The sequence below is a fragment of the Phaethon lepturus genome, unplaced genomic scaffold (genome assembly GCF_000687285.1).
Source record: "Phaethon lepturus isolate BGI_N335 unplaced genomic scaffold, ASM68728v1 scaffold15410, whole genome shotgun sequence".
NCBI lineage: Eukaryota > Metazoa > Chordata > Aves > Phaethontiformes > Phaethontidae > Phaethon > Phaethon lepturus.
In genome coordinates this window covers 29,426-51,921 of record NW_010511291.1, presented here as the reverse complement: position 1 = coordinate 51,921, position 22,496 = coordinate 29,426, and the positions used below count along the sequence as shown (strand labels likewise).

The 22,496-nt window shown below is 35.7% G+C and overlaps 1 protein-coding gene across 1 annotated transcript in view; it reads left to right on the top strand.

Annotated features, from left to right (window-relative positions):
• Positions 1–358: 358 nt before the first annotated feature.
• The window catches only part of PTPN4 (protein tyrosine phosphatase, non-receptor type 4 (megakaryocyte)), a gene marked incomplete at its 5' end in the record, with an annotated part of 43,485 nt that continues 21,347 nt past the window's right edge, over positions 359–22,496 (top strand). The window contains 5 exons of the mRNA XM_010283517.1: positions 359–422; positions 6,739–6,911; positions 10,718–10,786; positions 17,779–17,913; positions 18,904–19,062. Coding sequence (XP_010281819.1) covers positions 359–422; positions 6,739–6,911; positions 10,718–10,786; positions 17,779–17,913; positions 18,904–19,062 — 600 coding nt within the window. The remainder of the gene's footprint in view (positions 423–6,738; positions 6,912–10,717; positions 10,787–17,778; positions 17,914–18,903; positions 19,063–22,496) is intronic.

The following is a 22,496-nucleotide window of genomic DNA, read 5'->3' as shown; positions in this document are numbered from 1 at the left end:
AAGTTCTTTTTTCGTATTCTAAGGGATAATGAAAGCAGTCTCAAAAAGAAAACATCTGGTTGGAATGACCTGGGGATAGAATAGCTCTTTGGACTTTGGAAGTGGGAAAAGATACTTAAATTAGCAACTGTCTTGGGTTTAAGATGGAAACAAGTAGATTTGATAGTTAACTTAAATCTATGTCATAAATTTCAAATTATACAAGCTATTTTATATAATATTTGATATCTTTTTGTCTATGGAAATGAAATGAAATCTGTTCTCTCTAGAAAGTATATTTTCAGCAGCTGTATTTAAACCTTTAACCATGACTCAGTATACTAAGTGTTTAAATATTGTGATTTCATTTTTTATTTAGGTTGAAGATTGTAAAAATTTCTTTTAAGTGCAAACAGTTTTTTATTCAACTTAGGAAAGAATTGGTGAGTACTGTCTTAAATTTCATTTCAAAAAATGAGAGCAATGAGATTTCTCCATACGGTACATCTGCATTATACTGACTGATATTATGTGGATTCTTGCCTTTATCTGCAATTGACAGTCTAGTTTCACCAACATTTTGGCTATTTCAGTTCTCAAATGGGCCATTACAATGCTTTATAACACTTTTTTCATTTGATTTGCCTTATATTTTAGATATGTTTAGTTTTACATTTGTATGCAGGAAATGTAACTTGCTTATGTCAAATGAATGTTGAAAAGGTTGAAAGTAAATCAATATTAAATTTAAATTTCAGAAGAAACCAAATTAAAATTAAAGGTAATGCTTAATGCTGCTTCAGTTGTATATGTGCTTGTAAGTAAATGTTTGATTAAAACATGCTGATTTATATTATTCAGATTTAGTAATACAAGTTGGCTTTATTACTTATATTTAAACAGAAGAGATAAGAATGTCTTTGCAGTTTTAAGTTACATATGGTTATTTTTTATGCCTACTTCTAAATTTGTTGGGGAAAAAGTTGAATTTCTGCAAAGAATGTGTATGTTTCACTGCTTGTGGTGTGTGTTTGCTACCCTGTGAAGCACCACAGGACCACTGCATGTTTAATTCAGCAAGAAATGGATTGTTCCATGCCTCCAAGAGATTAGTCTAAACCCATCACAGACATATCACTGGGGAAAGATGGAGGAATTAATTAAAAATATGACTATGTGATTAACTCATCAGATTAGTTAAAAGGTTTTGTGCAGTTCTTACAGCTTGAAAGGATCTGAAGACCTGAAATGCAGAGTTACTAGATAAAGAAGATGGATTCTAGGTAGAAATGCATCATGACTGCTATAGGACTATTCCAGATTTAGAGACAATAGGGTTCAACAAGAAAAGGGAGACCACACCTGTTATGTCAGATCAGGCCAGTGACTGGTGACTAGTACTGGTACTGAAAACAGGAGTCAAACTGTGTATCTTAAAAGCACAGCCTTTAAAATGTGTCCCAGGAGTTTGTAGTTTTCATAAATACAACTACCAGACCACATGCAGACACTTCGTTGTGTATTAGTTGACAGGAGAAGTTTAACCTGTGTATTTGGAGCAGCATGAGTAGCTATCAGTTCAGGAGTAGGACAGTAGTGAGGATAGGATTAGTAGTACAAGAGTGAGAGGATTTGAGGGTAATTATGTGTGGAAATAAATGAACTTTGGCTATTACATGAAATAAATGGGAGTACCTGTCAATGTGAGCAGATATCATGCAACGTGAGCAGAAAAATGGTGGTGATACAAAAAAGGGGTGAGGGGTGGGGAATATTTCATCATGGTGACACAGGTATTTCTTAATACACTACAGGAGCTATGGGCTAGTTCTCAAAGGCAAACTGATCTCCGACAGCCCAGAGATCAAATTTTGTCTTGATACCAGTGTGTGTAACTTTCATTACAGTTGCAGGAATGTTGTATTTAGCTCTGAGATGAGAATTTGGGTTTTCATCTGGAATTCAGAACTGCAGGTTTTTTCTGCATCAGAAAAGGAAAAGGCTGTAGTAGCAGAACTTGGGACCCTGAAGGCTGAGATACCTAGATGTAAAATTGGATTGACTACTGTACTTGAGTGCTTTCTCTATTTTCTGCACAAAAAAAATTCTGCGTATAATTGAATGTAACATAAAGATAGCTTTCTCATCTTGTTTTCTATGGCTTTTTAATACTCTGCATATTGTTACTTGCACCAGAATGTAGTATGTGTAACTAATGTAATTTCTCTTCTGAGACATCTTAGCCAAGACAACAAATTAAAAAGCCTCATACTGTTTTTCTTTAAACTCTACCTATCAGATGAAAACTGATGGCAAGAACTTAATTTTCATTCATTCCAAGTCATGAATATCTTAAGATCAAAGCTCAAATTTGGCTTCCAAAGAAGGCATAGTTAAACTAATTTTTTAATCAAACCTAATATTAAAATTGTTCTTTTCAGAGTTACTTCCCCTGAGTAAACTCGTAGGATTAGATTCATCTCACCTATATTCAGCTTCAGTTAGGTTACAAGAACATATTTTCTGTTTCATGAAATTAGCTAACCAAAGCTTATAATTAGACTTCCTCTATAGTAACCAGACACATGCAAAGGGTGACACATCTTGCATGAATTGGAAGTATGTTTTAGGATGGACTAGCTTGCTCTGGTGGTATATGCTTACTTTTGCTTTCACTCCCGTTAACAATAAAGGGAGCCTAAATGGCTCTTTTCAGGCAGCAGAAACTAGGTGAAGTGACTCAGTGATTGTACATTTGGTATGTAAAACACCTCTGGTCTCAGGCTTTGAGTGTATATTTAAAAGCACTGATTTATGATATGGCAGTGAAAATACATTCATGGTATTCCAGTGATGTGTTTCAAAGTTGTGTGTAAATATATAACAAATTGTACAGCTGAGTAACCATATTTGTTTGGATGCAAAGCTGAGATACTCTAGTCTATTAAATTAATGGATTTTGGAGGGGGATTTTCCACTGTTCATATTTTTTCCAAACTCGGCTACATATGCTTTTAAGTAGTCCTAAACAGATATTTTTCAAATACTGTTAATGAGTGTTGAGAGCAACTGTCCTCAAAAGTGCAAGTGCCTTATCTTTTAATCACCTATTAAATTTATTCCCTGACTTGGCATTGCTTAGAGGCATCAACAGAAGTAAAGAATTATTTGCCTACTTTTAATAGATTATATCTGTGTTTAAATAAATCACTTAAAGGAAATCAGATGAAACAGTTTAATGTCAAAGTCATTTTCCACTGGTAGCATAATATAATACTGAAAGGAAGCTGGTTGTGTATTCTAACAATTATATAGCTGGAACATGCATCCACTGGAGTAGATTTTCTTTCCATTGTTTCTTTATGATTTTGTGGGGGGAAAAGAATGTTACGTGTATGACTTCTTAATCCAACATTAGAAGCCCTCTCAGCCATAACTTCAATGGCAGGTTTTTCACCATATTTTTGTTTATTCTGCCTGTTCCATATGCTGCTTCCCCTACATGCTTTGAAGCTATTTGGGAATAATCCAGTAGTTTCATTTTTTTCTAGATGTTTCCCTAAGCTTCTCTGTTTTTACTTAGTTGCACCCTTGTCTGTGGTAATGCCAGTAGTCAGCATCAAACTCTTAATGCTGTCCAGCATACTTTAGTCGTCTTGATTCTTCGACAGCCAAATAAGCTGTTTGGCATATTCTTTTGCTCTTTTAGAACCCAGATGTCCACTGAAAAATTACTCAAGTCTGTAACAAAACAGTATCATAGGTTTTATCCATGAGCAAGACTTGGTTTCAGTGAGTGGCCAACTTTTTTTTTTTTTTTTTTTTTATTTATACACTATGTATCTGGAGTTTGTGGTTTGAATTTTTTCTTATTAGTGACCTTTAGAAAAAATTTGGGCCAGAATCACAAGGTGATATATGGGTTTATCTGCTTACATACTTGATCTTAAGTAACACTGGCATTCATTAGATGCCTAGTTGATTGTTGCCTAATCCTATCCAAGTTTCTGCCATTGGGTTTTTGCATGAAGAGCAGATACTGTTGGCACAATCTGTGTTGCATTTAAGTTTCCGCAGGACTTTTCTCCACTATTTGTAGAATATCTTGAGTCTCTGGAGCATCTGCCGCTTACAAAGCGCAAATCTTTTTGTCTCTCTGAGATGGAAGTGGGGAATTTTTGCTTTGTTCTGGGATTTTTCTTTGTTTAGGCAAAGTGAGACACCCACTAGAGAATATGTTTTTTCAAGCCTCTTTCTCTCTTGAGCAGTGAGAGAAGTCCCTGTTTCAAATTGGGCAAAGGTGGGTTTGAATGAATGTCCCCACCCAAGGTGAACGTTTAAGGGCTGAGCTGTTGTATGTGAGGGGGCACCAGTATCCATTCTGCTTTTTTGGTTTTTGTCCTTTTAATAAAAAGAACCACAAACATGACTTAGACTTTACTTTGCCCTATTCCTCCAGTGTTTCTTCTTGGATTCTATAGGTAGCCTGCCACATGGTGTACCATTGTAAAGTTATGATTTAAATTAACTTACATGGTGGTGTTTGACTTACCTGTAGTTTCATGCTTGGGCTCTGGGTCTCATCACCAGTATTGCATTCCAGCTGCTTCACTCTTTTCCCGCTCCGTAACAAGCAGACTGTTTTCTTCTCTTTAATAGGAACCCGGGACACAATTAGAAAGATAGTAATTTCAGAGCAGAATCCAACTGTGACTCTCTGAGGTAGTCTTCTAACACTGTCTCAACAGACCTAAAACCCTGAAATACCTGTATGTCTGTGTCATACCACAGAGCATTCAACATCTTCCTGGAGCCTTGTGCTATAAAAACATTCTCACAGGCTGCTGTTATTTTATGCGCTTTTGGCTGAGGGTACTATGGACATTATAAATGTTGCCTTGGGGTCTTACACTGAGCCCACATTGATTCAAACCTGTTTTCAGGGAGAACAGGGGCAATCTTATTCTAAATCCAGCTACCAGACAGCAGTAGAACCAAGGCTTGCACCCCAGAATCATCAGCAAAGATGAATTTCAAGTGCCCAACTTACATTTGAATATTACAGAACCTGCAAGGACGGATAGGAAAAGGATGGGTGCACTTAGGAGCCAATATCTTGTGCTCTTCCTTACCTTAAAGATTGATTTCTAGCTGTAATTGAGATGAAGGGTAGGGTTTGAGAATCAGTTCTCTCTGCACTGCAATAAAAGCCCTAAAAGCTATGAATAGAACTATTGTTAAGGTACCTTTAAAGCTCTAGCTCACCAAGTTCCTGTGAAAGTGCTGTTTCGCATTACAATTAAGCTGATGTAGCTGCAGCTCCTTCTCTTCGGGATACCAGCTCCTCCTTCATGCTTCATGCCTGATCTAGTGATCAGATGGTGGCATGAGAATCAGATCAGCTTGTTCTCCAGAATACAAACTAGGGGAAACAGCAGGATTTTTTTTTTCCTCCAACACATAATTCTAATATTTTGAGTGACATGAAAATGCGTGATCATCAGCTCATATAACTTGTCAAATTCTCTTTTACAACAGTGTAAAAGGCTGACAGAGCATTAGAATTTGCTACACCCTGAGAACTTTTTATTGGAAACTAAAATCTTAGCTGATTTGTCCTTTACTGGATCCAGATGAGGCAGTACGTAATTTTACATAGTTGCTGTCTTGCAGAACAGCAATGTATCTTCTTTATGTTATTGTATATTTACATTGTTCATAAAGCTTTTTTTAACTGAATAGGTAATGGACTTAATTTCTGTTACCTTGTTTGTGACTTTTAATTTTTAAGTACTTCTGTTAACATGTCTGGAAAATACAGGGAACAGTTCGCAATACTTGGAAATTAAGGAAAGAAATATAAGTAATTTTTGTAAATTGAAATAAAATATACGGTTTTAGTTTCTTGCATATAATTTCTTGAGTTTCGTCAATAGATACTCAGAATTTGCTGTTTGGTTTTTTAAATCCATTTTATTCTTTACCCTAAATTTATCGTGTGGCTGAAAATACAGTGTTGTTCTTAGCCGTTAGTCACAATAACTTCCCAAATGCAACACTGGGAGAGAGTTGCAGTCTATGTCCCGGTGTCTCAGCAGATCTAAAGATGAGCAGGTCAGCAGAAGCAGAACTTGGAAAGGAGATTATGCTAAGTGAAAACAGTTAAGGTGTTCTAAATATTATGGGGGATTTAGTACTGTGAAGAGAAAGCAGCGTGCTGATGCTTTCTGACCTACAAAGGTTGTAATCAAGCTCCCTCAACAGGCAGAATAGTTTAGCAATTTTGCTTCTTCCCTTTACCAGGAACCTAATTAAGTATTTAGAAGTAGGCACATCAGTTGCTCTTGAGATCAAGATCTGTTCCCAGTCTCACACTGGCATGTGTGCATGACAGTTCCTCACCTTAACTGTAGTAATCTTGAAACAGAGAGGCATGTTGCCTTTGAGTTCTTGAACCATAGAAATTTTTTAGTGTAGTTTGGGTCCTAACTTTTGGGACTGTTTCTTCCCATCTATACTTGTTTCAGTATCACTAAACAGCCAGTTTGAGCAGGCTCATTTAAAAAAAAGAAAAAAAAATCCTTTAAAGAAAACTTTGATGTATTTTAAAAGAGTTTATACTATATAATGTTAACGTAAAAATAGATAACTGATTCAAAAACCATAATAAAAAAACCTCACAAAGCTAACAGTATTTATCTTAATTTCAGAAGTAACTGGGAATAATTTCTTTCTGAAATAAATTTTTCTCATTTTTAGCATGAATCTAGAGAAACGTTACTGGGATTCAATATGGTGAATTACCGAGCATGTAAGAATTTGTGGAAAGCTTGTGTTGAACACCACACGTTCTTCCGTTTGGACAGACCACTCCCCCCTCAGAAGAACTTTTTTGCACATTATTTCACTTTGGGTTCCAAGTTCCGGTACTGGTAAGTATATTTGAAATATATGGGAAAGAATGTAAGAGAACAGGCAACTCATCAATAAATGTAGGAAATTATTTAGAATTTATATGAAAAGGTGCCATAATTCAAGTGGCTTTTGAATCCTGCAACTGTTCCCCTCCCCTGTTGACCTAAGTGTCAAATGTTGACAGTATTTTTCTAGGATATCTTAGAAATGTAATTATTGCATTGTTATCAGTTGTTATTGAGCTAGTACTCTGAGATTGCCTCACAGGCTGCATTTGTTCGCCTGCTTACCTGCTGGGTTATGTTTATCTTAAAAATGTTGTCTCAGAACTTCAAAGTTTTTGGCCTGGTGTTTTTGAAAACTGATGGATCTCAGATCTTGTGTGCAGCAACAGCAACAAAACAGACCTAAATAAAGATCAAACAGAAATCAATGAAAAGAAGCTTGTACAAGTAAAGCCCACTTAAGCTAGATGCATACAAAGAGGCAAGTGATGAAAAAAACCATACATGTTCTGCACCAAAACCAGAAGTTTAGAAAATAAGGATGAAATTACATCCATAACTTTTGAGGATGAACTTGACATAATAAGCAGAAAGCTTGGACGTGCAAAGAATGACTGTGGAAAAACTGTAATTCCCAAGTATAACTTCTGTTCTAATGATGCAGTGTGTGATGTTGGTTTTTAAAGTGTTTTGTGCTTTTTATTAAAAAAAAAAAAAGTCTCGGTTAAGTAACTGAGTTAACTGTCTCTACAAGTAATGCAGAATGCTGGTGGTTTAAATCGTGCATGAAGTAGAGAATAATGGAGCTACTACTAATCATCTGTCTAGAATGGCAACAGTGTCTGTGACATAGGCAGATGATGAAAAGCTAGAAGACACTTTAACAGACTCTTTCTGTTACACTTGTGAATTGCATAAATGTATAAAGAAGAAAGTAATTCAGAGGCTAAACTTTTATACCATCTGTTTTTTTGACCAGCATTCACAGCATCCATTTGAGGAACAGCATTCTGTGATCCTGAACAGTGTTTCAGACTTGGTTCAATGTCACTGTGGTGAATTTGAGGGAGGTTTTTCATTTCTGTAAAGATTTTGAATTTGAATCATTGTGGTTACTATTACAGAATAGCTCTTCGATGATGACATTCAACTTACGTTAATGTAAGATGAAAAGGGAAACTCTTATCAAAATGAAGAAGGTCATTGAAGTTAATGAGGCAGCCAAAAGGCTAGCATTTCTGCAAGTAGTTTGAGAGATTGTTTAGAGGCAGCATAATAGTGGCACACAAGGAGAGGTTAAGGGCACTGGGCTTGTTTAATCTGGTGAAGAGGAAGCTAAAGGGGAATTTAGTAGCAAGCCTAAAGCTATTTCAAGGGCAGTTTCAGAAATGATGGAGTCAACCTTGTGCTGGTAGTGGCAGGTGACAGAACAAAGGGCACCAGCCACAAATTTTGCCTTGAAGATTCTAGGTGGACTTTAGGAAAGTATTTTGTTTTTTTCTTTTTCTAGGAGGATAGTGCATTACTGGAACAAGTTACCCAGAGAGGTTGTGGGATCCCTATTTTTGGAGGCTCTCAAAACTTGGCTAGACAAAGCCATGGACAGACATGACCTAGTGTTAGCAGGAGATTGCACTACAGACTTCTCTCCAACATTTCTATGATTAAAAGGAACGAATAAAATACTAAACTGCTAGGGCTAGACAGAATTATCTCCAGTTCTGAAAGAAATCAGAGACATGAAATTGTTGAACTATTAAGTGTGTTATGTAATCTATTATTTCCATTGGACTAAAAGGTTCTAGTGCAGAAAATTTGAAAGCAAGGTATTTAAAAAAAAAAAGCTTACAGGAGAGTTCAAGACGACTGCTGAAGAGAAAATCTGACTTCTGTACACTGTCCTTGGATTTTCAAAGTGGTTCTAATGATATTCCTCACCAAATACACATTAAAGAAGTTAAACTGCCAAAACAGGGAGAGTTTTATTGTATATTAGCAACTGTTTTAACCAGAGGGGAAACAAGTAGGTCCCTTCTTCGCAACAAAGGGAAGTTACCACTGAAATGATGCAGGTTTTTGTAGTAAAAGCTGAAGTTGACTGTAGAAAGTTTCGGTGGTGTGTTGCAATGATGGGTGAGCAGGCAATAAAATGGTGGATCAAGTTCCGTGTCCAAAAAACGTGAAATAATATACACAGGGAGAGAAAAGAGGAGGAACATCAGTTATAAATAAGCTATTACTGTCTTAGAGCTTTGTAGTTAGTTCTCTGAAAATGTTACATCAATTATTAGTAGCAGTTAGAGAAAGGCAAATACATTAGAGTTATTGGAAAGGAATAGAGGAGAGTATAGATGGCTTAATGCTTGTCAGAGTTAAAAATATATAACTCCAGGAAGTTAGCATGCAGCAGGTTTGAAAAGAGATTTCTTAGAATTGCAGTGTGGCAGAAGTTGGATGGCAGCTCTGGACACTTGCCTAGTCCGATGCCCTGTTCAAACAGGGTCCACTACAGCAGGTTGCCTAGGACTGTGTCCTGCCAGGTTTTGAATGTCTCCAATGATGGAGACTCTGCCCCATCACTGAGCAACCTGATCCAGTGGTTGACCACCTTCACAGTAAAAAAGCTTTTTGTTTTGTGGAGTTTTGTTGTTGTTGTCGTCTTTTCTCTCTCTGTTTAACTAGGATATCTTGTATTTCAATTAGTGCCCATTGCCTCTTGTCCTGTCTCTGGAGTCCCTTGAGAAGAGTCTGGCTGTCTTTTTTTACTTCTCCCTTTAGGTATTTATATGCACTCATTTCATCCCCCTGAGGGTGGACAGGTCCCACCGCTCTCAGCCTCTCCTCATATGTCAGCTGCTCCAGACTTAGTTGTCTCTGTGGCCCTAGAACTTGACACAGCACTGCAGGTGCAGGTCTTTACATTTCCCTTCACTGGATTTCATGAGATTCCAGTTAGCCCATTTCTCCAGCCTTCACACATCCAGCAGTTCGGTAATATGAATATGAAAATAGCTAATTATTCTTTGATTTCATAGTGTAAATGTCCCTGTAAGGGACAAAAAAGAGCAGAGGTTTAAGTATCAGTTTTCTTTTAGGACAGGTATCCTCTGACTCTCTGCCTTGGTATGAAGTTATAAATGGGGAAGTAGCTGCAAGAGAGAGTTTTGCTGGTATTTTGCCACCAATTCCTAACTGCTGATAGGCACTAATTTTTTTAAAAAACATAAATTATGAAATAATATTTCCTATAATTATGAAATATAATTATCAATATAGAATCTTTGATTTGACACAAGACATCTGGTCTTACCTGAAAAGTCAGCAAGTTCTAATCTTGCTTTTGACAAGTTGCATAGAAGAATACAATCCTGATGTGCTTGTCATCCAATTTCTTCATCATGTTTTGCTGAACTAAGTAGCAGCTAAGCTATTAGCAACACAGGGAATAGTTTAGGAGGAGTACAGAGGAGATGCTGTAGCTTTTGATTGTGGCTATGACATGAAAGATTATACTGTTAACTGTTATCCAAAGATCCAAGCAGAACTTTCTTATTGCTTTGGATAAGAAGAGAAAGCTTTATTTTATCCTTGAAATTAATGGGTCTTTGTTACAGCTGAACTCTAATGGGGAAGAAAACCTACACTTACCCAAATGCTGTCTAAACTTACACTGTACTGAAGCTAGTGCAATTGCTTAAGCATGACTGAAAATAGAATTTTTTGTTGTTGTTGTTGAGATGGTTCAATTTCAAGCAAGAAATTGTTACTCTAAGTTTGTTGCATTTAGTGGTTTGGTTTGGTTTTGTTTTGTTTTCCAGCGGGAGAACAGAGGTCCAGTCTGTGCAGTATGGTAAAGAAAGAGCAAACAAAGACAGGGTATTTGCAAGGTAAGCAATTTACATTTGTGCAGGATCAGTAAGTCTTCTGTTTGTATCTTTTAAGATGTTACGGGATCATTGTTTTCTATTTGCAAAAATGGAAAATAAAGAGCAACTGTTGTTGACTGTTGCTGATGGCTTCACTTAAATCTATTAAGGAGTTTAATTTTAATATGGGAGAGTGTCTCTTTGGGGCAGCCAGAAATGGGGGAGAATCTTATGATGGAAAAGTTAATAAGGGTATTCTTTAATATTTCCCACTTTATATATTTTCAAAATTCAGAATTGCCATCCATCTGTGCAGTTTGTTGTTACATGTACTAGCCCTGTCTTTATGGAGAAGAATGGTCTCTTTATTCCATTAAAATACTGAGTTATTTGGTATGTTTTATCACTGATAACAACCTACAACTGTACGTACTTCCTTTAGAATAAGGTACTGTGAATGTCTGACCCGACGAGAACAGCTTTATCACTATAGTCCCAATGAAGTAATTTACTATGAAAAATTTGCCTGCGAGTGAACTGTTTCTGAAAGGTATTCTGTCACAGAGTAGTTGGCTAATCGTAGAATCTATTACTTAATTGTGTTTCAGACACTTGAGGGGTTTAGTGATTACAAGAAAACAGTCAAGAGATAGATATAGTTCTTCATTCAGAAATTATGATACAGTATTCAAAGGTAAAACTGCTGCTGCATCCATTTGGCAATCTGCTCTGATCATTGAGAGAAAGAATCCTTAGGAGCAGGGAGCATGCTCCATGCTTTTTTTATGCTTATATTTTTACTGAGATGGTGAATATCTTTTAGCATAGTTTCCCCTTAAGGAACTCTGGAGTTCAAATTTATGCTCGCAGACTTTTATGAACAAGGCCGGCAACCTTTCTCAAGTACTTGCAAACACTGTTTTTCAGAGCATTGGTGAATTCTGCCTTGATTTCCTGTTCCCCCACTCCCCCTTCTCTCTTCTTTCCCCCAGTGCAAAATAATATAATTTGAGTTTTCAGCTGGGCACACCATAGACACCCAGCACCATATTACAAGGATTTGAGGGCATAAGTGCTGTGACATGTTTGTTCAACAGGTAGATTTTTATAAGACCAATTTGTTCTGTGTGCTTTTTTTTTTTTTAATTCTATTTAACTTACTTTGGGAATCTGGTTACATTTTTACTTGGGGCAACTTTTTTAGTGCTCAGAAGACTCAACACTGTGACAACTGAGTTTTTTTTATTTAAATGACAGTTATGAATCAGTTAAAAGCTATTTTTCTTGTTGCACTCTCAACTTGGCAATTCCCCACAAGTAAGTAGGGTGGAGGAGAGTTGATAATTGGTTTTGAGGAGTATATTTATCATTTTAGAACTCTTATTCAGTAGATGGCAGTCTTCCCTTTGAGTCAAAACCAAACAAGTGGTGCTGGGGTCCCTTGTATTTAGTAATATACACTCTCTATAAAATTGAAAGCCATGGCTAGAATTGCTCTGACGCTTTCTCAAGTCTTTTTGGCTTTTTTTAGTTAAATAAAATACTTGGCTCTTCTGTCCTGAGTAATTTTATTTTCCACTGTTGCTTTTAGATTAAGCATTCATCCTCACCTTTTGAGTCATTTAGTAATGTTGATGACTGATAAATATCTGAGGCATATATGTGTACCTTAGTAAACTGAAATTAATGGCATATTGTAACAAATGCACCTCGAAAGGCTTTTAATAGATCACTTGTTTCTTTCTCTGTCCTCCCCATCACAGTGTGCAAAACTTTAAATTTATTTTTTATAAAGACTTTCAGTAGTATTTTCAAGGGTGACAGAACTTGAAATATAAGACATTTCTAGAACACCACATGGTTCAAGAAGCCTAATCTAAGAACATTATATTTAATTCCTTGTCTTCTAAACACTTATGTTTCCAGTTGAAATACTGAGTAGATGTTAACCCTTTTGTATTCATATGAAGGATAAATTTTGCATTTTAAGGTTTTACAGGTATAATATGATTTTTGTTCCTGGAACCTGCCTTTCTCAGTGTGTTTTTCTCAAAGTCATCATGTTCTTGAACAGCTTTTTAAGCTGTCAAGCAGCTGGCTCATTTCGGTTGCTTTTGAAAGTTCTGCTGGGTATTGGTTGCCTTTTGCTATGAAACCAGGAGCATGCTAGCATTACAGTCAGGTCTGTCTTGAGAATTAAGTGGACACATAAATTTAAATAATGACTGTTGCTTTTATTATTACCACACCAGAAGATTTATTCAAGATCAGTTAAAAAAAGATGGTTTTAGTTTTCTTTTTCTCTAGAGCTATCCAGATTTACACTCTGTTTTTCTTCAATATCTAACTAGAAACTGCCTTATTTGAGCTAATACTGTCTAAGCAAACTTTTAAATAATTTAATTGTAAGAAAATAACACTTGATAATTACACTGAGATGTTAATTGAATAATCTCTTTGTTCTAAGTTGGGAAATGGTGATTGCCACAAGTAATGATCATCTAGCCTTTGCACGCTGAGTGAAACATAGATGTAGAGCACAAGACATGGAAATAAAATTTCTTTAACAGCCATTTGAATAAAACAAGCAGCCTCCAATTAGCAGGCTTAGCTGTTTGTCCTCAGGTTTTTACTTTAAAATTAGCTGATGTAGTATTCATGGATTATTTTTTCCTTCCAAATCATAAAAACATTCAAAAATTAATCGAAAAAAAGGGAATCTATTACTGTGAAGGAGGTAGTCTGTAATAAATTTTATACATTTTTAGATGCTGTTTTATTAATCTTCATGCAGCATGAACTTTAGCATTTAGAAGATTGTTGCTGCAGCTTAGATTTTTTTTTTTTTAATCTTCATTACAGCTGTTCTCTTGGCCTCATTTGTTGTAGGATATTCACAACCGAAGAAAGCCCGAAAGAATTCCCAGGACCATATTAAAAGTGAAAGTAGATAACAAAAGTGAAAAAAGTTTAAGTCATGAACTGAAGAGATTTCTTACAGCACTCTTGTCTCTTAGAGTCCTTGCAAAATACTGTAATTCTGTTCAGTTCTGATGGTGTGTACTAGAGCTGAGAGAATATAGTTTATGTGCGTTGCATGATAGCGAGTGGGTATCTCAGTCATTTGTATTTGCAAACTCCCTAACACTACGTTGCAATCTCTGTTTCGAAAAATCCAGTCTTGCTTCAGCCATGCATTTATTCAAATTAACTAAATAATTCTTCAGTTGCTTTAAACTGTGTGTGTCATTTGTGGTGTATCTGCAGCTTTGTATACAGTTTCAGTCTCTCGGCCTGAAGCAGTAGTCACCAGTTTTGCTGAGAAATGCATTCCCTGTACTCCTTGTCAAAATGCAAAAAAAGGCTGTGGCTCCAGGTTATATTTCTTTTTGGGACTGAAATTATTTAAAAGATTCCCACCTGTATTGCCAAACAATACCTTCTTTCTTTCCAAGCTCCTGTGGGAATTTAGCATTTCAGCTGTGGGATGCAAAACAAATTCTGGCTTCAAAAGCTTTTCTGTACTGTAACTTGAGCTAATATGATTTGTCATGCTTTTTTTTAGTTGCATTATGTAATATCATCCCTGCTAATCTTTCTTTTTTTAAAATTTATTTTATTTGATGCAGTATTGCAGTTTGTAAGACTATTCTTGATTTGGGGGGCAGGAAAAGTTTTTGGTCTCTGTCTCTACTCAGATAGATAGGGACATCAAGTTTTTTAGGAATGTCTGCAGATACACCAAAAATTAAATCTGAAAAAGAGTTTATTCTGTTAACTAGCAGTGCCCTGTGCTGGGGTGCAACAGAAGCATGCAGACTGAGCAGACAAACATGGAATTTAGAATTTCAAAATTTATCAAAGCATTTCAAAAGGTTTTTACAGATTATTCTCCCCCTTGCCCCCACCCCCCGGCCTGAGTTATTTGACTATTGTAAGGAATTAGTGATACAGGAGAAACCTGCGGGCATATTTCACAACATATCTTAAAAGTTAATAAAAAAATAACTTATTGTTAGATTTAGAAGTGTTAGCAGGAGAACTAGCATCAAAAAACCACAGCACTGAGAAGTTCGGTGCTGCAGTGTGGTAATTTTTTCTTTGAAATTTCTGCAAAGACAGGAAATAGAGGCAACAAACATGAGTGGGTGGGACTCTGAGGTTAAAGCTGTTAATAAAATAATTGAAACGAATCTTTGCTGATAAACGTTGCAGCTGTTTATCATGGTAGTAAGGTATTATTTCTGAAAGATCAGACCCTATCCACAGTAAAAGGTGAGTTTTCTTAACATTGGATTTTTTTGATAGGGAAGAAAGTGATGCTTCTCATTTATAGAGTTATGTTCATTTGTTGCATAGATTGAGGAAGTTTTCAAAAATGTGACTTAGGATACAATGTGGTGGCTTTTTTTGAAGCAATCAAGAATTTAATTTTTAAAAAACTTGTTTTGTTCCCTCCCTGTATATTTTGTGTGTCTCTTTGTAATTTAGTTTGTTTTATACAGGCAAGGATAGTGCCCTTTCACTGTTGTTGCACTTTTTTAAAAAAAAAAAAACACCAAAAACACAAAACATAACAACAAAACAAACCACCAACTTTCCTATAGCCTACTTGTTGCTTTTTCACTGAAGGTAAATAAGGTTCAATAGCTGCCTTTACATGTCTGTCAGAAAATACTGTATCTGCAGTCCTGTATTTACCTAATCTAGCATTGGGTATATTGGGTTGCTCTGCTTTTTTCCCTCCGTCCATTCTTTGGTTAGTAGAATCCACCTCTTGACGCTAATCTGTTGGCTGGAAGAGTCAGCAAAGGCTAGCTAGTGATAGCTTTGATGAGTAAATGAATAATAAATGGAGAAGATTAGACCTGCATTTCAGTTCTGCTGGTTTCTTGTTATTTTACCTGTTCAGAACTGGTCAAATTTGCTATATTTGTGAATAAAAGATATGTAAGTGGTTTGAGTTGCTCACATTTGAAGCAAATTACAGAAATTGAAATGTTGGTTTAACTGATATGATATCAAGCCCATTTCTTTTGAATCAAGTTAATACTACTTGGAATATATGCTAAGAAACCAGATATGTTTTTCCTCAGGAATTAAATAATTTATATTTTCCCTGTGTTCAAATATCAATATACCATTAGATTTTTCTTTTCCCAAGTGGAATAAGACCCAAAAGAGTAGTATTTCGAACAGCCCATCTTGCTTAACTGTCTGAAATTTGTCAGCTGTTATTCGCTAAGCCTTTAGAGCAGCAAAGCAGTCTGCAATACATGTTCAGAACTGCTTGGGGTTGTAAAACCAAAAATAAGTCCTCCGCACACCACTCCTTTAGTATCAAACAAACACTCTTGACATTAATAGAATTTATGTATTTCCGCATGTGAAGATAGATTATTCAATATGACACTTGGTTATTGTCGTAGACTTTTTTGATAATATTGAGGACAGTCTGCTTAAGGTGGTGGCTTGCATTGAGTTTTAAGTTCTGTGAGAAGAAAAATTTATTGGTAACTCAGGTTCTCATTTTCAGAAGGCTGTAATTGGTGTGTGGGTAGTTCCTTAATTTCTCTAAGTTCCTTATTCCTGGACTTGCGCTTTCAGTAAATCAGTAAGGTGATGATGATACAAAGATCAAGAACAGCTACGATGTGTCCCGAGGAGAGCAAAGGTCGAAGTTATTTTGTGAATGCGGGTCTATGGAGCTATGGAAAAAATGGAGGAGTTACACTGATATGATAATACGTTGTCACCTCACTGTGCAAAGCTAGAGAGTACAGAATAGTGAAAGAATATGAAGGGAATGAAATTGTCATGGCACAAAAGACTTAGGAAATTGAGGTATTGCTGGAACAAGAGAGGACTGGCTAGTGATAGAGGAGAAATTTGAATGATATATAGCACCATCAAAGTAGTAGAAGTAAAGAAAAACTGGTAACACAAAACACACAAGACATATATTTAAGGATTGTTTAAAAGAATTTTTGTTGTTGGCTAAAGAATTTTCAGTTTAAAACAATAAACAGCAGAAGTCTGGGTATGTTTAGTTGCGGGATGACTGAACCATTCTGTGTGGTGCTAAGAAAAAAGCAACCACAGTTCTTGGATGATTCATTTGATGATTTCCAGTATAAAAGGGAAATATACTGTTTCATGAGAGATTGCAAGTATGGTCTCATTTGTGTTTAAGAAATAAGCGAAAGCAGCAGAAGGGGGTTGTAGGTATCCTGGGATGACTGGAGAATGAGAAGAAAAAGTTTCCTCAATATTGAGAAAGGGCAACGAGTAGAAAGTACAATTCCTTCTGTATAAGAACACTGGCGATAATGACCTTTAACCTAAAGGACATTTCTGGCACAAAACCAAATGAAGCTTGGTTACCCACAAAGAAGTTTAAATAGGATGAGTGCATCTGCCTTACAGGTGACAAAACATGTACTGGAAGAAACCATGTCACCTTGATGGAAATCCCTGATGAGTAAACAAAACCCAGCAGCTCTGTTGCTATGTTGATGATTACCCACTTTCAGTTCTTCAAAGTCTTTGGGAGTTTTTTTGGGCTGATGTTTCCACTGCTTTATTTTTTCCTGAGATGGCTGAATAGTTGTGGTACTTAGAGGTTTGGTTTTGGTTTTGTTGGGTTTTTTCATTTTTAAGTTCAGACCTCTCTGACTATTCTGTTGGAGTCAGATTCTCTTTGAGGCATTTCTAATGCCTGGTGAGGTTTAGTGGGACCCTTTTCCTTCTTGACTGTCTCCCTCCCAGCCAGCAGTATTTAATGACTGTATTTCATTGATGTTCTTATACAAAGTACAGAAAATGAAGTACAATATATTGAGAAAATACAGAACTGCCAGTGTAAATATAGATTTGCATTATTACATTTTCTTTCATCCATATAATTTTGTTTCCTATGATAGAACATCCACAGTTTCATTGTGGTGAATTTTATGTAATTTTGTTCTTACCTCCTGTAATTTTTGGTTAGTCATTTCACTTTCTTCTTCTAGATCCCCCAGTAAACCCTTGGCGCGGAAATTAATGAGTGGGATGGACTGGGAAGTAGTGAGTAGGAACTCACTGTCTGATGATAGGTTGGAAACACAGAGCCTACCATCACGGTCTCCACCTGGAACCCCAAATCAGTAAGTAGCATCGACTCTTGTCAACCTAGAAGTGACTGTCTGCCTCTAACATGAGTGAATTACTTGTATAATAAAAGGGTTAATGCATTGTAGAGACAAGTAACTTCGCAAATTATGCGTTGAGTGGTTCTCTGGAACATTTAGCTCCAGATAAGAGAAACTATTTGGGGGTGAATTTTAGGTGCTTCTCACTCAACATATACAAAGTGTAAGATGTAGCATGCTACCCTAAATTTGAGAGCTTGAGTTAAAACTAAATTATTCATTTGGCTAAGAAAAGAACTGATAATAAAACGTGTGGTATTTTAGAAATAATGGATTCTGGTTAATACCATTAGTTAAAACATTGGGGGAAATTACTTAATCATAAATCCTCACAGGTATATTCCCCTCAATTTTTCTGCATTTCCTTTCAGAGCTTACTCTTTTCACATGATAGAGCTTTCTGGTTTGTGTTTATACTTAGTGAAAAATCATGCCCAATTTCTTCTGGAAAATAACCAATTTTCTCAGTGAGCTGAAACTGGCTTAAGAATCCGTATTATCCAATTTTGTATTGCATAAACCAGAAGGTTTTAAGATTCGTTGGCATTGCAGCATATTATTCAAAAGGCTGCTGTTGTAAATATCTGTAGCATTTAAAATTTATTGTAAAAAGTGTGTAATAATGATGCTTATAGCATAACATAATGTAACTTAAAGCATTTTAGGGAAGTTGCCTCTGTCACTATGCTAGTTTTCAAATGTGAAAATTTTGGGTCACAGGAATGATAAGACTCTCAGTGCAAAGTTATGATTCTTCTTGGAGAAGATGCAGGGGCTAAATTGTTTCAGTGATTTTTGAAACCTTAAATTATTAAAAATATGTATATGAACATATGCATGCACTGAGAGGAAATAATTATTTTAGCATTCCTTTTTAGTGGTGGTAGAAACGTAGATTAATAATAATATTCTTCTCACATTGCACTGCTATGCTTTCCCTCGTAGTCGCAACTCTGCCTTCACTCAAGAAGGAGCCCGGTTACGACCCTCATCAGTTGGACATTTAGTGGACCATGTAGTTCACGCTTCCCCAAGTGAAGTGTTTGTAAATCACAGATCTCCATCTTCCACCCAGGCTAATAGCATCATACTGGAATCATCGCCGTAAGTCCTCTTGGTTGTTACTGTGTGGTAGCATGCAGGACTTATGAAGACAGAATTCTTTGCCATTAAGAATGTAGTGCTAAATGCTTGAGTTGGGGAACCAGAAAATCTACTAAAAAGGTAGCTGGTGTTTAGGGAGTATTAGCATAGATCTTATAGGTCTTTACTTCTGTATTATTTAATTTTCTGACATGTTCCTGGTGCAGAATTATAATACCTTCCCTACCCAGCCACCCAAAATGTGGGTTTGCTGTGATGTGACCATCAGTGTCTGGATGTGGAAGCGAAAGTTATGTTTTTTCATGGAACTGAAGTATGTTCTTTTGTGATAGAAGTTTTTAATTCCCATGAGGTTGGAAATTTTGCTTTTTGTCAAGGCACAGAAGTATGAGTGAGCTTTACAAATTACCTAGCCACAATACCTTTTTAGCCCCCCAGCATTCTGGGGTTCCTAGTATGTTTTGTGTATTGTTACAGAGTATATCTTTTATTTTTTTCAGATAGCACTATAAGGCTTTTTTTCTGTTATGATGAATATTCTTCTGATACTGTAAGTTTACTATGCTGTGGTGGGAAAAATAAAAACTACTATTGTGTATCAAGTCCAGAAGTCCAAACAAAAAAACATCAAATTATTCGAAGATATGAAATACTCGATAACTTGTGGCCAGAGTACAGATTAATTGGGGGGAAAAAAGGGTGCACAACATACACCTTACTAACACTGCCGTTGTACCTTTTTATATGTGGTTACACATGTAATGCTAAACTTGCCCTCATAATTTTGTATAGTCTCTGTTAGCAAGGAAATTGTGCAAATGGTTTCAAAACCATTTGAAAACTACAAAATAGCATATACATAATTACATGTTCATAAACAAATTGTGTGTCTCAGGAAAAATTACTCTGGGAAGGTATTTGAACACCATTTTAAAACCTTGCTTGGACTGTACTTTCAGTTTTAACAACTGTGTGTAACTTTGCAGAGGGAAATAGAATACAAAATTTTTAAAGTTTTGTAAAATAACACAAGATGCTTTTTATCATAGGGTACAATAGTTATAACTTGACCATCAGCTAGTTATTTAGCTTTCAGAGTTATAAACCAGTAATTTTGCCTAATAATATAAAATTCTCTTTTTTTGGCGGGCTTTTTTTAACCTATTCACATAGCAAGGGAGTCTCAAAACTGGAACACTTGTGAGTCTTTTCTCATATTAGGATTTTGCTGTACAAAGGCCACACAGGGTCAGGTTCCTTCTCTTCCAAGACTTCCAACTGAAGACAGTTAGGAGAAACACTTACTGAATGGTAGAGTGATACAGTGAAGTAAGCACAGTTCTTAAATATTCTCTTTTATTCATATGCCTTTACTCTAACTTAAGTTGTAAAAGATGTTCCTGACCGTCCTTGGGATTTGTTTATTTTAATGCCTGATTTCTTGCGTAAGTCACCATAGAAATGAGTCTTAAAAAGAGAGGAAGTGGTTTTGTAAATTAGTTATGCAACTATGGCTGTTCTTTTTCATGATTTTGCACTTTTTATGCCCAAGCAGAAGAACTGTTGCTCTTCCATCACTGAGTTTTGTGTTTTATTTTTGTTTTTTTTTCCCTTGTTGGAAGCTTAAAAGTGGAATTTAATCTCCCAGTATAAATATCTAGCATAAGATATTTTTAAGAATGAGGATGTTGACTGTCAAAAATACATGAGCCCCATTAGGATCTCCTAGAAGCTTCAGGTGATGTTATTGATTCAAGATTTGAGATTTATGAAAGAATGTAGTAGTCATGAAGTTCATATTAGCTGTATAATTTAAAATGATACTGTTTTACAGTCCAAAAAGCTATTTCTTAAACAGTTTGATCTTTGTGAGTTAAAAGATTTGAGTAGTCCCATCTGCTAATTTGTTGGGAGTTTTGATTTATTGATTAAATTTACATATGTAAGAAAGTCAGAGGGGCTAACCTGACAGGCAATAAGCTTAGTGACCTCTTGGAGTTTGGAGTCAACATAGCAGAGAGTTTCAGTGCAGTTTAGAAGGATATTACAGCTTAGCTAATACAATCTTTAATTCCATACTAAATTGAGAGATTTCTGATTGTAGTTCCCTGAGGTAATTATCACCTTAAATTCCAAAAGCATGTGATATGTGCTTAGTTTAATAAATTTATGGGGGTGTGTATGAAACTTTTGCTTAATATATTAAAAGGTCAGACCAGATTATCTGTAACAAAAATAGCCAAAGCTTGTCAGTGCTGGGGTTTGTGTGTTATTTTATTCTTATGTAAATTGCTGAATGCAGTAATAGAGAGCTGCTTTGCCTGCAAAATAGGCTGCTTTCACTGCCATTGTCTAAGCATTCATAAGGAAATTCAAAGCTGACTGGGCAAATATAAAGCAATGAAGTTTTTGCCCAAGGCTTGATTGTTAGTTCTCACAACTCATTATGCTAATATATTGCAGTACTTGCATTGCTGCTTCTAAAACGCTCATTTAAGTAACTTTTCAAATCTTTTCTATAAGTTTGTATGTTTGATAGGAATTTATTTGTGTTTGTTGACATGTATGTACAGACATCTAGTAAAACATAAGAGCCCATCTTTTACTTTTATTGGAATGACTTCTTCTGTGTCTCTACTCCATGTTTTCTATTCCTTTTTCATTCAGTTTAAAACTCTCAGGAGTAATTGTTTGCAGGAAAATACATAACTATGTTGCCCTTCACTTAAAGGACTGAATAATCTGTGCCGGCCAGACTTGAATGAATGAATACATAGGCAGTTAAAAAGCTCTGGGTGACCTTTGTACATCAATGTCTAAATAATTTATAGCTGCCTTGAAAAATTCATTTTGCAAATGTTGGCAATCATATTTTTCTCTTTCTCTGCAAAAATGAATTTAGAAAAGCAGCTTATCCTGAAAAAGAAAATATAAGGATGATATGCTCTTTTTGTACTGTCACTTGCATTGAAAAGTGTTAAGAAATATTATTTTTATTCCCTGGTGTGTTTTGAACATGAGATTCTTCAGACATCAGATACTGAATAATTAGTACTTTTTTTCTTTTAACACTGCATGAAAAAAAATATTTTCAGAAAGTTGAAATTAAGCAAAAACATACAGAAAAAACATTGCTAGGGTCTTTTCAATTGCATTGAAAAAAATAAATATTTTGTTTTCCAAGAAAATTGACTAAATTTTTAAAAACTGAAATGGAAAACTTGTGGGTTTTCAGTGTTCCATTTCCCATGCAATTTTCATGCTTTTTGAAAGAGGTTCATCCTTTATTTGAAATCACTGTAGACAAGTGTGAACTGATTTTTTGTTTTTATTTGAAAACATGTATCTGGGATCTGCCTTTCTTTAATTCCATAGAAACAAATTATACGGTATGGAATTTGATATGTGCCTTAGGTTTTCTAACTTGCAGCAAC